Source organism: Sinohyriopsis cumingii, chromosome 13, assembly GCF_028554795.1.
Source record: "Sinohyriopsis cumingii isolate HCF-2022 chromosome 13, ASM2855479v2, whole genome shotgun sequence".
Lineage (NCBI taxonomy): Eukaryota > Metazoa > Mollusca > Bivalvia > Unionida > Unionidae > Sinohyriopsis > Sinohyriopsis cumingii.
This window is the reverse complement of record NC_142973.1, coordinates 46,113,467-46,128,586: the sequence shown is the minus strand read 5'-3', so window position 1 is coordinate 46,128,586 and position 15,120 is coordinate 46,113,467. Positions and strand designations below refer to the sequence as shown.

The 15,120-nt window shown below is 33.0% G+C and overlaps 1 protein-coding gene across 2 annotated transcripts in view; it reads left to right on the top strand.

The window, feature by feature from the left end:
* The window catches only part of LOC149785346 (collagen alpha-6(VI) chain-like), a 98,402-nt gene that overhangs the window by 32,152 nt on the left and 51,130 nt on the right, over positions 1-15,120 (top strand). The window contains exon 5 of one of the 2 annotated variants that reach the window (XM_089979236.1): positions 3,147-3,764. The exons of the other annotated variant lie outside the window; for it this stretch is intronic. Coding sequence (XP_089835362.1) covers positions 3,147-3,764 — 618 coding nt within the window. The remainder of the gene's footprint in view (positions 1-3,146; positions 3,765-15,120) is intronic. 2 annotated transcript variants of the gene reach the window in all.

The window sequence follows — 15,120 nt, the reverse complement described above, 5'->3', positions numbered from 1 at the left end:
ATGTTTATAGCTATAAATCTCTGGACGTCCTCAAAATGTTGTAATCATTCAACTTAAAAATATTCCCACTATAGTAAGACCAAGCTATGTCTATAATGAACATTCTTCTAAAGTTGTTTACCAATCTTCATTTATCTTTACATAGAACGATATGAAGAAACTACCAGATACCATTAAAATACTTTGGTCCGAACCTGCTTGTAAATGGTGTTCAGGTTTCATACTCATTCGAGTGTGTTTAATACGACGATGTGTTGGACTGAGATGCTTAACACACTGCAGTGTTTTATACTGTTTGTGGGGAGTTAATATATTTTGCATTACGTTTGCCATCCTTCCAATATTTTACCTAATTAAGTTGATTTTGTTTTAGTTCCAAAGAAATGTGTAGCCCACAAAAGCACGAGTGACCATTATACCTGCAACAACTGTTTGATCATAAGCTATCTGTTACAAAGGTTTGGTTCTTTAGGTTCAGGATGAGCGGAAACAATATAGATGAAAAGGGTTCATCCAAATAATTTAGGTACTGAGAATCTAAATCTTGATCTCTTTGTCTTTTACTAAAGTAATCTGATGAGTTAGTTTTGTTTCACTGAACTCTGCTCTTATCTGCATTTGCTCAAATGGCTTGTCTTGTTTTACTCTATCTTTATCAGTTTGATGAGGATCAAGTAACTGAAACAAATAATTACCTCATGTAAATGCTGAACCATTAGTAATTAATCCTCCGAATATTCCTGCTGGTGTTTGATGATAATACATTTATATCGTGTCTTCAACTGTAAGACTACTATGCCCATGTATACTAGAGGAAAATTAAAGCAAAATTGTTTGGGGTTTGTTTTGAAAATTTGATCGTGATTATTTTACTGAAATATCTATTAGCCTTTCGACTTTATGTGGTGGCTCTTGCTTGCTATTACTTAAAACGTAAGCAAAAACTGTTTAGTTACCATTAATGGCATTAAAAAGCTAACTTCATCTGTCGCGTGCATGTGTAAGTTTATAAAATTTGAATATAAAGCTCAATTTTGATTTAGATAACACGATACTGGTCTAACTGTATACCATGTAGGTTGTAAATTCAACCATATATAATGTTGTATAGTCCCAGTCATAAGCAGTTGCTGTTTGCAGTTTAATCATAACCTTTTATCTTTAGGTTTTTCAGAGTTTAAAATAAAGGTTTGTATCTGTGACGATATGTATGGTTGGGATGGGGTTCTCCCAATATTTTATTTAAAGTATGATAGAAGCCCCACCTAGGTTATATTTTGTTGGAAGTTAAATTTAGTGAAATATAGATATAAAGCTCCGTGTCCCCAGTCAGCAATGCAGACGGTTAGATGGTCAAATATACAAAAAGGTTTAAATTCAACGAACAACAATTTAATAACAATTCCATAATCAAATGACTCATATTTCCAGTTGTACTCCTTCCGCTCGACCCTTTACTAAGCCTATTCTATCACTTGATTAGCAGTGTCAGATTGATTTCCGCCTGTCGTTGTATTTCTACTCAGTTGTTGTATCCTTTCCCTCTCTTATTTCTCCCAATTCCTTCTCCTCTTCCTCCCCGACCTTTCTCCAAATTCCTTCTCCTCCTCCTCGTCGACTTTCTCTAGACTCTTCCTCCACTTCTCCCCTATGACTATACTTCTGACGACTTCGACTGTCTCGGCTATAGTCTCAAGTCCGTATCCAGCTCTTGAACACTTGGGACCCAATTGAACCGGAAGTTATATATACCCTAAAAAGCTTGCTTTTCGAAGCTTTGTGTTTCCTTAGAATATACCTCTACGTTCAGGTGCCAGATTACGAGTGGCTTCTTTCTCGGAGTAAAGGCTTTTGATCTGAAGACGAATACTAAATTAAGCTTACGATTTCGAAGGGTATCATTCGGGTCTAAATTGTAATCAAGCCCTCTACCTCAATGTTGATGGTATATAGCTGTGGACCGATACAATCAAACTTAGCGGACAATGTCACTCTCGCTGTCTGCCAACGTGCGGACGGATAAAAACACGCCCCGTTTACCCCGTGGACTTTCTTTTTGATCCTTAGATAACATTTCACATATGGATGTGATAACGACAAGCGTTTGTTAAGTGACGCGATGGGTCGCCTTTGCCGACACAAGTTTCCGGTCGTTGGGTGGTCATGGTATCCTTGCGTAAGAGTTCACACTAACCGCGTGGCAATCTTTAGAGATCAAACACAATGCCGCGTTAATATTCATAAGTGAGGTAGATTATAGCTTATACATGACTTTATCTGGGTGCCAATTTAGTTAATATTGTATTTGTGCGTTCATCTATTTCTGATTTAACTGTACCAATAAATTTTCTTAATGCTAAATTCTTTTTACTTAAGTCATTCTTAATTTCATGTATTTCTTTTATATTTTCAAAATTTACAAAATAGGGAATTATACTCTGTTAGGATGTTTTGTATTACTAAAAGACAGAATTTCTTCAGAATTTTTTAAAATCTATTTGAATGGAGATGCATTTATGTTTTGATCTCATGTGAATGTAAACACAAAAAACCGTTCATATAAGTATAAACATTTTACACTTTACCTATATCATTCAATATGAAGTATCTTTACCGTTTAACCTATGGAAGATAACAAGAAAGGAGTAAAACAAGGAAATTAATGAATGAAAGAAAGAAGATAAAGGCTAAAGATTTGTGAAGCAAAAATGAGTAAAAAGTACTTAAGTAAAAATGTAAAGTTAAGACCAATTATATGTAATCTAATTCTCGGGAACATTACACTTTAGTTGTTTACATTCTACCTCGGCCACGCATAACTATAAGAAAAAGAGTTCTTGAGTTAGAACTCGGAACACAATATCATTTAAACACACACACACACACACACACACACACACACACACCCTTACCACTCGTATGAGTTAGAATTGCCAACTGGCTGATTCAGATATATTCCTTCTCGATACATCTTATAAACCACTGTCTATCAACACCACACCGTGGAGGGCGAAATGTACGTTGTCTCTAAGTTGTTTTAGAAGCGATAGAAACCCTGCTTATTTTATACATGCCCTCATTGTTCAGAGTAAACCTTAGATTTTCGCAACTTGTTTTGTTTCCTTGAGATATTATTTACATTCCAGGGGAATGCAGACAGCTTATGGACCTTATGGTAGTTGTAGATGGCTCCGATAGCATCAGCTCTGAGGACTTCAATACGCTGAAGTTTGCGATTGTCAAACTGATGGAAGGAATGGTCTTAAGCGATGACGATGTCAAATTAGGACTGGTTCTCTACAGCTCCAATGTCACTAATACGATTCCTCTCAGCGGAGATAAGGCCAATCTTAAAGGAAAGATACTTGCTTTGCCCCACCCTCGGGATGGGACCAGAACCGACCTGGGTATTGCGATGATGACAGAGATGTTTGGCTTCCAAGGTCGAACGTCGGCAGCAAGAATTGGTATCGTTATCACTGATGGAATCTCAATGAATCGAACCGAGACCACCAATCGGGCCAACCGAGCCAAATTCGAGGGAGTTAACATGTTTGCAGTGGGTGTGACGAATTTAGTTGACCATGCTGAGTTAGATGCTATAGCTTCCTCGCCTGCCCAAGTTTTATCCGTTGATAGTTTCGATCAGTTGAAGAACAATATTTTCTCACTGTTGTCCACATTTTGCAAAACTGATCTTACGCACATTACGGATTCTTCTGAAGCAGGCGTGTCCGTACCGAAAGATGAACGCATTTCAGGAGGTAAGTACACAATTTAACATCCGTATTATGCGAGACTACATCTGGTTCTACGCTGTTCTGTATTATTTTTGTACTTCCACGGGTAAAAATACGATACGTTATTGGGCAATTATCAACATAAACTGTATAACATTAACTTTGGAAACAGTTCTTATTAGGATGTCTAAATTAGTATGCTTTGATGGATCTTTCATTTAGTTATATTACCAAAAACAGCTTCAAACAAGAAAGGACTTTATTAATTTATAGACTGTCATGATAAAAGTGTTGGCCTGAATTGCGTAGGTGTATTTATTAGAATGCTTTGAAATTTGGATATGTATTTAACTGACGATCAGCACAAGCCGTTTGTATTAACAATCGTAATTATTTTTGTAAAATATCTATATAGTAATGTTGTTAATTGCACTTACCTCACTTTTGGCCCATTTATACTTTTCGTTTTTTTTGTACGAACAGTTTGTGAAACATTTTGTCAAAAACATGGCTTTAAAACTCTTATCGATAAAATTTCTAATTTTGATCTCAAGATGTTAGTTATTTTCCTTAATTTCAAAAGTTTTAACTGATATTTGTAGAAACCCTAAGAAATCAAATCTGTTTTAAACCAAATTTATAACTTTTAGAGTTTACAATTTAGCTATTTTACGATGTTTTGGTTACGTGTGGCCTGAGGTTTTTATGAATTATTTTAACGCTTTGAACGATCTCAGATATTTCAAAATATAGTACTCATGAACATTAGTGGCCTTGAGTTTTAATTATAAAGTCTGTAAAATCCCAAAACCACTGGTCATGAAAATGTTAGTCAAGTCCAATTATCCAATTGTACTTAAAGCCACTGGTCGTGATAATGTGAGTCAAGTCCAATTATCCAATTGTAATTAAAACTACTTGTCATGATAAGGTAGTAAAAACTCTTAGCCATTGATTGGCAAATTATCAACAGAAAGCCTTGACCCCCAGCATTAAAAACTGTAGTAAAAACCATAGGCCACTTTGCATCAAAATTGTAATAAAAACCTTTAGCCACTCGTCATAAAAATTTGGTAAAAGTTATAGACTACAGATCATCAATATTGTATCAAAAACCATTGAACACTGATCATCAAAATTGTAGCGAAAACCCTAGACCACTGGTCATCAAAATTGTAGTAAAGATCACAAGTCACTGGGCAGCAACACTTTGGTAAACATTGTAGGTCACTGTTCATAATTTATTGTATTAAAATACATAGACCACTGGTCATCACACATCAAGGAATATAAAACAAAAACACTCTGTGCTCTAATTTTTATGACTTCTACTTTCAGATATCAGTCACAAATTAAAACAATACCATTACATAAATGTCCTGATTTATTAAATTAATCAAACGAATATTATAGAACGCATACCCACTCTCACGTTGAGCGAATAAGTGTTTTGCATATTTTCAATTTTATTCTTTTCAAATTCACTACACAGTGAATACAGTCAACACGCTTATAAATCTGGTTGAGAAAAAAACCCGCCAAAAAAGGCAAATCAAAAAGCCATCAAAATGTTTCCTGTTCAGAATACAGTCTAAGTCAGTAAATCATTCTTAGACAATCACAGACCAAATTGTCACCGGTGATCTGTTGAAATTATATCATCCCTCAAAGCCGAGTAATAACTGACTCCCCAAAGGTGGGGTTTCTTATTCCATTTTTGTACTTTGCAAATTCAGTTACCTAGTTATAGGTTCATTAAAATGCGTTGCATAGTCGGTTATAAAACCGATTTACACAAATTCATCAGATTTATTTGAAATTGGAATAGACACTGCTGTTAATACTGACGTGACAAAAGGTCTGTCAAAAAACTTGATGAAAAGTTTTCAACACTTTGCTAATTTGTAGACATGGAAGAAACGTTAATGTGAATTATATATCCTCGATGTTAGTACCTACAAACACAAGGACAAACCCACATTGCCAACAACAGTACTTACAATATGAACGACGTAGATACACTTTTGACACGTACAGCTACAACTAATACACCTCATGGTATTAAAGGTAGAGACCATACAGGGTTCAGTATATCGTTTAATTTGCTTTCGAAATAGCTTGCTACTTAGTTCTTACTTCGTTATGTTACTAAAGATAAACCTTAGTAGAAATGCAGAATCGAAACTAATTAATGCAGGAATAAGCCGAGTGGCATTATCAACTAAAGGACTTTTCTGCTAAGCCGCTTTTTCATTACCAAAGGAATTTACCATAAATATACCAGAGTTACTGCTTTATACAAAATGTACCATTAATATACCAAGAGTTACAGCTTTATACAGAATTTACCATGAATAGAGCAAGTATTATTTGTATCGTATTTTTTGCCTTAAAAACACCTTTTGCTCTGAACATTTGTTTTAGGCTAATGGAACCGCTTTTGAACTTTGAAATGTATTTTGTTGATATTTTCTCTAAAGTTATCTTGTAATCTCTTAAACTACCATCCATTTGAGCTCTTTCGTTTTCATTGTTTTGCAAAAGTTCTCGCCCGTTCTTTAACCTTCAACCTTTTCAGAAGGATCTTTTTCTTTTGTAATATGATTATTGTATCAGCAATATCGTCTACATTTCAACGACTGATTTACTTGATTGAATGTTTGATTTAATTGATTGAGTGTTTGATTTAATTGATTCAGTGTTTGATTTAATTGATTCAGTGTTTGATTTAATTGATTCAGTGTTTGATTTAACAACTTCCACTGCATTTACATAACCACTTAATTCTAGAGGCTGATTTAATAAGTTAAATTATAATTTGGTGCCTGTCGCATATTTGTTCTTTTCTCCAGAATATATAATACAATACATCACTTCTGACTCTGTGGTTAACAAATGCGTTAGTTGCTAAAATTACATCTGGCTTCTCGTTGTTGGAATAAATATCTTTTCCAAACCTTTTTCTTTGTAAAATACTGTTCGTTCCGTCATAATTAAATCGTGTTTAATTCAGTTATACTGTTGTTCGCCTATCTGTAATTTATATTGGTGAAATTCTTTGTATTCATCAGTTACTCGTGTATTTGATTGTCGAACTTCCTGATGAGGAATTAAACACCCATTATCTGGCAAAACATTTCATCCGCAACATTTTCTTGACACTTACTTACATTTTCAGCTTGCTCATTAAGTTCTTGTTTCGATATAAACCGGATGAATTTTTTTAAAATCATTTTATACTCTTTTTCTATGGATCAAAATTAGCAGGAAAAACAATTTAGATTTCTCAGAAAATTGAATACAGGAAGGCAAATCTTATTTAAATGAAGGCCTTTCAGAGATTAATGCAAAGATAAACTAAAAATTAGTGTAGCAAATGGAACATAAAAGGAAATAACTGTCAAAAATTACGCTGAAAGAGAGTTGTAGACAGTGAATTGAACTTGAATCGAAAAGACATGTGAAATATTTTAAACTCTAGATTACTAAAATGTAAAGTCATTGTCAAAATTAATAATGCTAGGAATATCGTCTTTGAGGAATACATTTTTTCCAAGTGATTACATAAAGAATCAAGAAAAGACTTCTTAACGGTATTGTATAATTTACTGGGTAATTATCTTTAAGTTGTTTTTACCAATTTGAACATTAGATGCTTGATTGACAACTTTTAAAATATATTCATTTTACCATAAATTAGTGTAAATCAGAAAAATAATCGGAAAGTTAAACTAGACAGTCAAGATAATTGCTACATAAATTGTTTAATTAAATCACATGCACTAGTATATATGGGGGTCACCTGATCGATGAGTGGCGATGTTTTGAATTCTCTGTAGAACGAATACTTTTTTGAGTTAATATCAGCTTTTTAAAAGCAGTTTATAGTGAACCATACATTAGGTGATGCTTCATTTTCATGCATTTTTGTGGAATTGTGGTAAACGTAAAATGAAATAGCGATATCAATCTGGAAGAATGGCCTGGTAAACAGAGTTGAAAGCAAAGAAAAGATGACGGTGACTATTCATTCATAAATTCAATTACTTTGTTTCTTGTAGTGTATTTTTACAATTAAGGCGTAGGTGGAATACGAAACTGAGAATATAATATAAAGCTTACTGCATTTATATGGGAAAATATGAATTCGTTTTCTCGGATGAATACCTCATTCCCAAATGTCGTGAAGTACTAATCCGAAAAAAAACTCGTTCATATTTTCCCATACAACTGCAGTAAACTAGAAATATTGCATGACTTATTGCACCAACCTACTCAATTTGTTTCTAATGTTCAACTTCTTTTAATACTTCATACGTCAAACAAGGTAGAGTATTACACATATCCCCTATACGGTTATGTTGCGTGCTATTCGAATGTATCACTCACCATGTGTTTCATATTTTTATATTTTATCTGTGCCGCGATCATAAACGTCCAGTTGCCTTAACGAATATTAATCAATCGAGGAAATTGTTAAAGTGAATACGACGAGGAAAGTTAGGAAAATAAAATATTCTAACTTAAAATATTGGCTGATAAAACTATCTACTTGTCCATTCTGCAAGCCGGCTAAAAACCGATTAAACTGGTTTCTGTTTGTTAGGCAGATAACTAGCTCTAGGCAAGTATTGATTTGCAAACGTGTAATATTGTGGCTTTAAACATGTTTTGTTTTTCTCGCAATACGCCTGGGCCAAGAAAGTGAAAGAAAAGGGATACGATATACAATACGTTTTTATGTAAATATTTAATGACAGAAAATCAGCAAACACAAATACAGTTCGATGCATGAAAGGCATTTTATAACCTGAGGGTGAATAAATTATCAGATGAGGAAAATATGCAATTTTTCCCACTTAGTAAAGAAAGCTTCAGCAGTGGAAAGGTTTAGTCAAACTCTTAGGATTAAAATTAAAAGTATTTTACAAATAATGATAACAGAGAATGGGTAGGTAAGTTACAAATCTTTTCTGATTGATATAGTAAGTGATATCATTGATATATAGATTTATCGCCGATTGAAGACATTATCCCTAGCAAACAGGTTAAAATCGTGGATTAACTTACTTGGTTATCTTTCAGCAGATGCGTATGTAGCAAGCAAATGTAATATAGGTGAGAAAGTTAGGCACTCTCAATTAAAATCTATTTATGTTAAAGGCAATTTTGCCAATTTCATGGAATATGTTTTAAAATCATACAGTTCATTTTAGGACACCACTGTAGTATATAATTGGAATGACATAAGGAGAAAACATACTAGTCAATATGTTAAGAGGATGAGTTATCTCTATAACAAACGAGATGATGTCTTCAAAGTTAAGAAAATGTTAAAAATTAAAAGAAACAGATAAATATGGTGGTAAGCTGGGATGAATATAACGACACTTTCTATAATAAAAGCCGAAATAATATGTGACATCACAAAAGAAGACTTTGATTAATTGCACTAAACGTTAGTTCTAAAAACATTGGGGTATTTATATTACTACATTTTATATAATGTAAATGTATATAGGTAAATGTAAATGTGGAAAAATAAAACAAATTGCATGGAATATGTATTTGTGGTGAAATGAAGGATCTTAATGAGATGGAAGATCGAAGTACAAACTAGATAATGTAAAAAACGTACAATTAAAGTTAGATCTTAATGATGTTATACTGGAAGAGATAAGATAAGCACTGAACTTGTAAATGAGGAGGATAAACGTCTCCAAGAGGCTTGATGTTCTTTCATAGATTTCTCAATAGTTTTATAGATAGAAAATAGTACTATTAAAAGGGGAAATATACTGATGTCAAAGTTTACTTCAAAATATTTAATTAACAAAAACCCTACTATGTCAGTTGAACAAAGTTTTCCTGAGGCAAAAACAAAAAACTTTGAAGAATGAGATTATAAATTCCTTTAATACCGGTTCAATCAAGAAGAACAATAAAACGAATTGTGAGTGATTATTAAAGAAAGATTTGTTTTTGTTTTTCTTTCTGTTACTACTCAGTGGTCACAAACGTAAGTTAAAAGTAAAGAAGCAAAACCGACAAGTTTTATAAAACCTAACAGACAACTTATTTATCAAAGTTATAAATGACAAATGTGAGAGGAACTTACAGTATTATGAAGTTAATCTAAACTAGTCCTTTGAAAGGTCTATAAAAGTCCTAAAGAAATGAAAAGTCCCTTAAAAATTTCCATACAGGAAATATACTGTTCTTCAAAACCAAAACGTGACGTTGTCAAGATGGCGCTGTCCAGAATTCCATCGAATACTTTATAACAGTTCCAGAATAATAGTATTGTCCAAATAATAAACACTTTCCCTTTCCAATGGACAATTCAAACAAATGTTTTTCCTCTCAAATAATATCTAAATACAACATAAAACACGTCTGCAGACTTAAAATAAGTATGAATGACTCCAAATTTCAGATTGAATAAAAATGATTAGTAATATCCTTATATACACCGTATATTGCGACTGTATCTTTCAATAGATCCCACGCGACGGCATACACTACTATTTTACGTCGAATTGGGCTTATTCACGTGATCTAGCGCAACCAATGTGAATTAATAAAATTATTCTCGAAACATCGAACTCCCATTAGTCACTGAGAAATTACGTTATAGGCTCCATTTTAAGTCTTATTATTAAGATTATTATTAATAATTGTCATCACATACGTAAACATATATTTATATATCCTACGCAATTTGCGTTCTAAACAGAGCCAGGTCACGTACACAGATTTATTACAAAACATATTCTATACAGTTTACAACCATGAATACAAATTACAAAAATTATGTAAAATCATGTGCCAAGAGTTAAAAGAAAATATAGATACAAATCCAGTTAAAAATGATGCAAGAATAATTTAATAAACACTTAAATGAATACATATTTGTACCCGAAACAGGTCAAGCCAGTAGCATCCTTTTATTGATTTGACTGCTCTTTTTTTTTTTTTACAAAATTAAAAAGTTAAATTCATCTCTTAGTCTCGGAATAGTAGATGATGCCGACTTATCAATTCGTGCATGTTATATAGATTGGTATCACATATAATAATAAAACGCGAAACAGAAAGTAAAGTCGAATTACGATGAATTACATACAACCACTGGACAGGAAATATATGTATATACAAAATTAGCTAATGGTTTAAAGAGGATAAAGCTGTGTAATAACATTGTTATGAATATATACAATCAGTTTTCGAACCTGTGCATGAAGAAATAAAACAAACAAACACTACTATAAAGATATTTAAAAAAAATTAGCACCGGAATTCCTGCAATATCATAAATTCTTAGTTAAAAAAAGGCACAAAGATTTTTTTCTTGTCTAAAAAGAACAAAAAGATTTCTTGTTAATTATTATTTTAATCCACCAGTAAAAACATTTTATTCAAACCTCTCCAGATCACAAATTAGTGAAGATGATTAAAAATATTAAAGGTTGTTCTGAAACATTTAAAATTCAATTTTATTGGTAATCCTCATGACTACTATATAAAGAAAGATTCTTTAACGTTATGTGACACTTTTTTAATAAGTTCGATCTATGTGTATAAATAATTATAAACTATCCATCTCATATTATCTTACTGCACATAAACTAGCCCATGATGCCTTCTGTTAAGGTCGTATTAGCAGCAAAGTCAATAATTCTCTCTTAGGATGGAATCATAACATAACGCTGCTCCATTTTTGGCACTTATCACCTACAGAATTATCCATCAGATTAGATATAATCGTATCATGCGAAGATCCTCCAATGAATAATCTTAGTTTGAAACTTCTATCACTTAAGATTTGTTAAAATTATTTCAGCGCAGTTACAAATCACGAAAAAGAACAAAAGTAAACAATTGATAATGATCAATTAAAATTTAGAAATCGAGAATATTTCTGAATTTCATTCATTATACATTAAACTTAATAGTTAATGTACCTGTGTGCTGTGCATTAACAGCTCCTGGTGTTAACTTAGCAGTTTATCGCACATTATAACATGTTCTAATTTATTTGATGTTTATAGCTATAAATCTCTGGACGTCCTCAAAATGTTGTAATCATTCAACTTAAAAATATTCCCACTATAGTAAGACCAAGCTATGTCTATAATGAACATTCTTCTAAAGTTGTTTACCAACCTTCATTTATCTTTACATAGAACGATATGAAGAAACTACCAGATACCATTAAAATACTTTGGTCCGAACCTGCTTGTAAATGGTGTTCAGGTTTCATTCTAATTCGAGTGTGTTAAATACGACGATGTGTTGGACTGAGATGCTTAACACACTGCAGTGTTTTATACTGTTTGTGGGGAGTTAATATATTTTGCATTACGTTTGCCATCCTTCCAATATTTTACCTAATTAAGTTGATTTTGTTTTAGTTCCAAAGAAATGTGTAGCCCACAAAAGCACGAGTGACCATTATACCTGCAACAACTGTATGATCATAAGCTATCTGTTACAAAGTTTTGGTTCATTAGGTTCAGGATGAGCGGAAACAATATAGATGAAAAGAGTTCATCCAAATTATTTAGGTACTGAGAATCTCAATCTTGATGTCTTAGTCTTTTACTAAAGTAATCTAACGAGTTAGTTTTGTTTCATTGAACTCTGTTCTTATCTGCATTTGCTCAAGTGCCTTGTCTTGTTTCACTCTATCTTTATCAGTTTGATGAGGATCAAGTAACTGAAACAAATAATTACCTCATGTAAATGCTGAACCATTAGTAATTAATCCTCCGAATATTCCTGCTGATGTTTGATGATAATAAATTTATATCGTGTCTTCAACTGTAAGACTACTATGCCCATGTATTCTAGAAGAAAATTAAAGCAAAATTGTTTGGGGTTTATTTTGAAAATTTGATCGTGATTATTTTACTGAAAGATCTATTAGCCTTTCGACTTTATGTGGTGGCTCTTGCTTGCTATTACTTAAAACGTAAGCAAAAACTGTTTGTTTTGTTACCATTAATGGCATTAAAAAGCTAACTTCATCTGTCGCGTGCATGTGTAAGTTTATAAAATTTGAATATAAAGCTCAGTTTTGATTTAGATAACACGATACTGGTCTAACTGTATACCATGTAGGTTGTAAATTCAGCCATATGTAATGTAGTATAGTCCCATTCATAAGCAGTTGCTGTTTGCAGTTTAATCATAACCTTAATAAAATCCAGAAAGTCGTAAATGTTTCATCTTTAGGTTTTTCAGAGTATAAAATAAAGGTTTGTATCTGTGACGATATGTATGGTTGGGATGGGGTGCTCCCAATATTTTATTTAAACTATGATAGAAGCCCCACCTAGGTTATATTTTGTTGGAAGTTAAATTTAGTGAAGGATAGATATAAAGCTCCGTGCCCCCAGTCAGCAATGCAGACGGTTAGATGGTCAAATATACAAAAAGGTTTAAATTCAATGAATAACAATTTAATAACAATTCAATAATCAAATGACTCATATTTCCAGTTGTACTCCTTCCGCTCGACCCTTTAATAAGCCTATTCTATCACTTGATTAGCAGTGTCAGATTGATTTCCACCAGTCGTTGTATTTCTACTCAGTTGTTGTATCCTTTCCCTCTCTTATTTCTCCCAATTCCTTCTCCTCTTCCTCCCCGACCTTTCTCCAAATTCCTTCTCCTCCTCCTCGTCAATCTTTCTCTAGACTCTTCCTCCACTTCTCCCCTATGACTATACTTCTGACGACTTCGACTGACTCGGCTATAGTCTCAAGTCCGTATCCAACTCTTGAACACTTGGGACCCAATTGAACCGGAAGTTATATGTACCCTAAAAAGCTTACTTTTCGAAGCTTTGTGTTTCCTTAGAATATACCTCTACGTTCAGCCGCCAGATTACGAGTGGCTTCTTTCTCGGAGTAAACGCTTTTGATCTGAAGACGAATACTAGATTACTCTTAGGATTTCGAAGGGTATTATTCGGGTCTAAATTGTAATCAAGCCCTCTACCTCAATGTTGATGGTATATAGCTGTGGACCGATACAATCAAACTTAGCGGACAATGTCACTCTCGCTGTCTGTCAACGTGCGGACGGATAAAAACACGCCCCGTTTACCCCGTGGACTTTCTTTTTGATCCTTAGATAACATTTAACATATGGATGTGATAACGACAAGCCTTTGTTAAGTGACGCGACGGGTAACCTTTGCCGACACAAGTTCCCGGTCTTTGGCTGGTCATGGTAACCTTGCGTAAGAGTTCACACTAACCGCGTGGCAGTCTTTAGAGATCAAACACAATGCCGCGGTAATATTCCCAAGAGAGGTAGATTATATCTTATACATGACTTTAGTTGGGTGCCAATTTAGTTAATATTGTATTTGTGCGTTCCTCTATTTCTGATTTAACTGTACCAATAAATTTAATTAATGCTAAAGTCTTTTTACTTAAGTCATTCTTAATTTCATCTATTTCTTTTATGTTTTCATCTGTTTCTGGGTAAACTGATTAAATTATTGCATAACGTTATCTTTGGTTTAGGTCATTGATAATTTGAAGTCTTTCTTTTTAAATTCGTCTGCTATCATTTGTTCTTTATGATTAAAATCTTTGTAATATTTTCTCTTTTGTGTTTAATTCATTACTAGTTCCTTTAGTCATGCCAACTTCTTTATCTGCGAATGCTAGAACATTTTCTATTCCATAATATGGTTCATTTTTAGAGTTTTTAAATCCCCTTCTTTTTAAACATATTGTATTAATTATAGTGATAACTAGCAGGTCGATCTTATTAATCTTATAATACTTTCACCCAAATATGCCTTGCTCTATAAGTCAACTATCTGACTATTGACTTCTTTATAGTCATCCTTCCTCTGTAACTTCAAAAGACTGTTACTGGCAGCTTTCGCTCTATCTTGCAATTCTTTCACACAGGCTTTATATTCTTTAAGTAACATTTTAATATCTTACATTCTGCTTCTCAGTTTTGTTCATCAGCTTTTCTCCGTAATGTATCATAAGTCTGTAAATGCTTCTTTATTTCAACATGTGGATTTTGTTCAAACGGTTATAATAAATTCTGTATGTTTTCTAAAAGTCTTATGTTTGTTTCCGCTCTAACAGTCTATAACACTTGTAAAGCACTTGATAGAGTAATTAATCTCTTGAAAAATAAATATTGATTATGTGAAATCCTCTTCTTGTTCTCATTTATGTAATTTTGTAGTTCTGAAAGTTTATCTGTGACCCATAACTTTTAACTTATTAACTTGTTCCCTCAGTGTTTGATATCTTTGAAAGTATTATTCCCAAGCGTCCTACGTGTTGGTGCTTCAGTAACTTTTTTGCACCAAGCCTTTATTAAATGCATTGGTTCTACT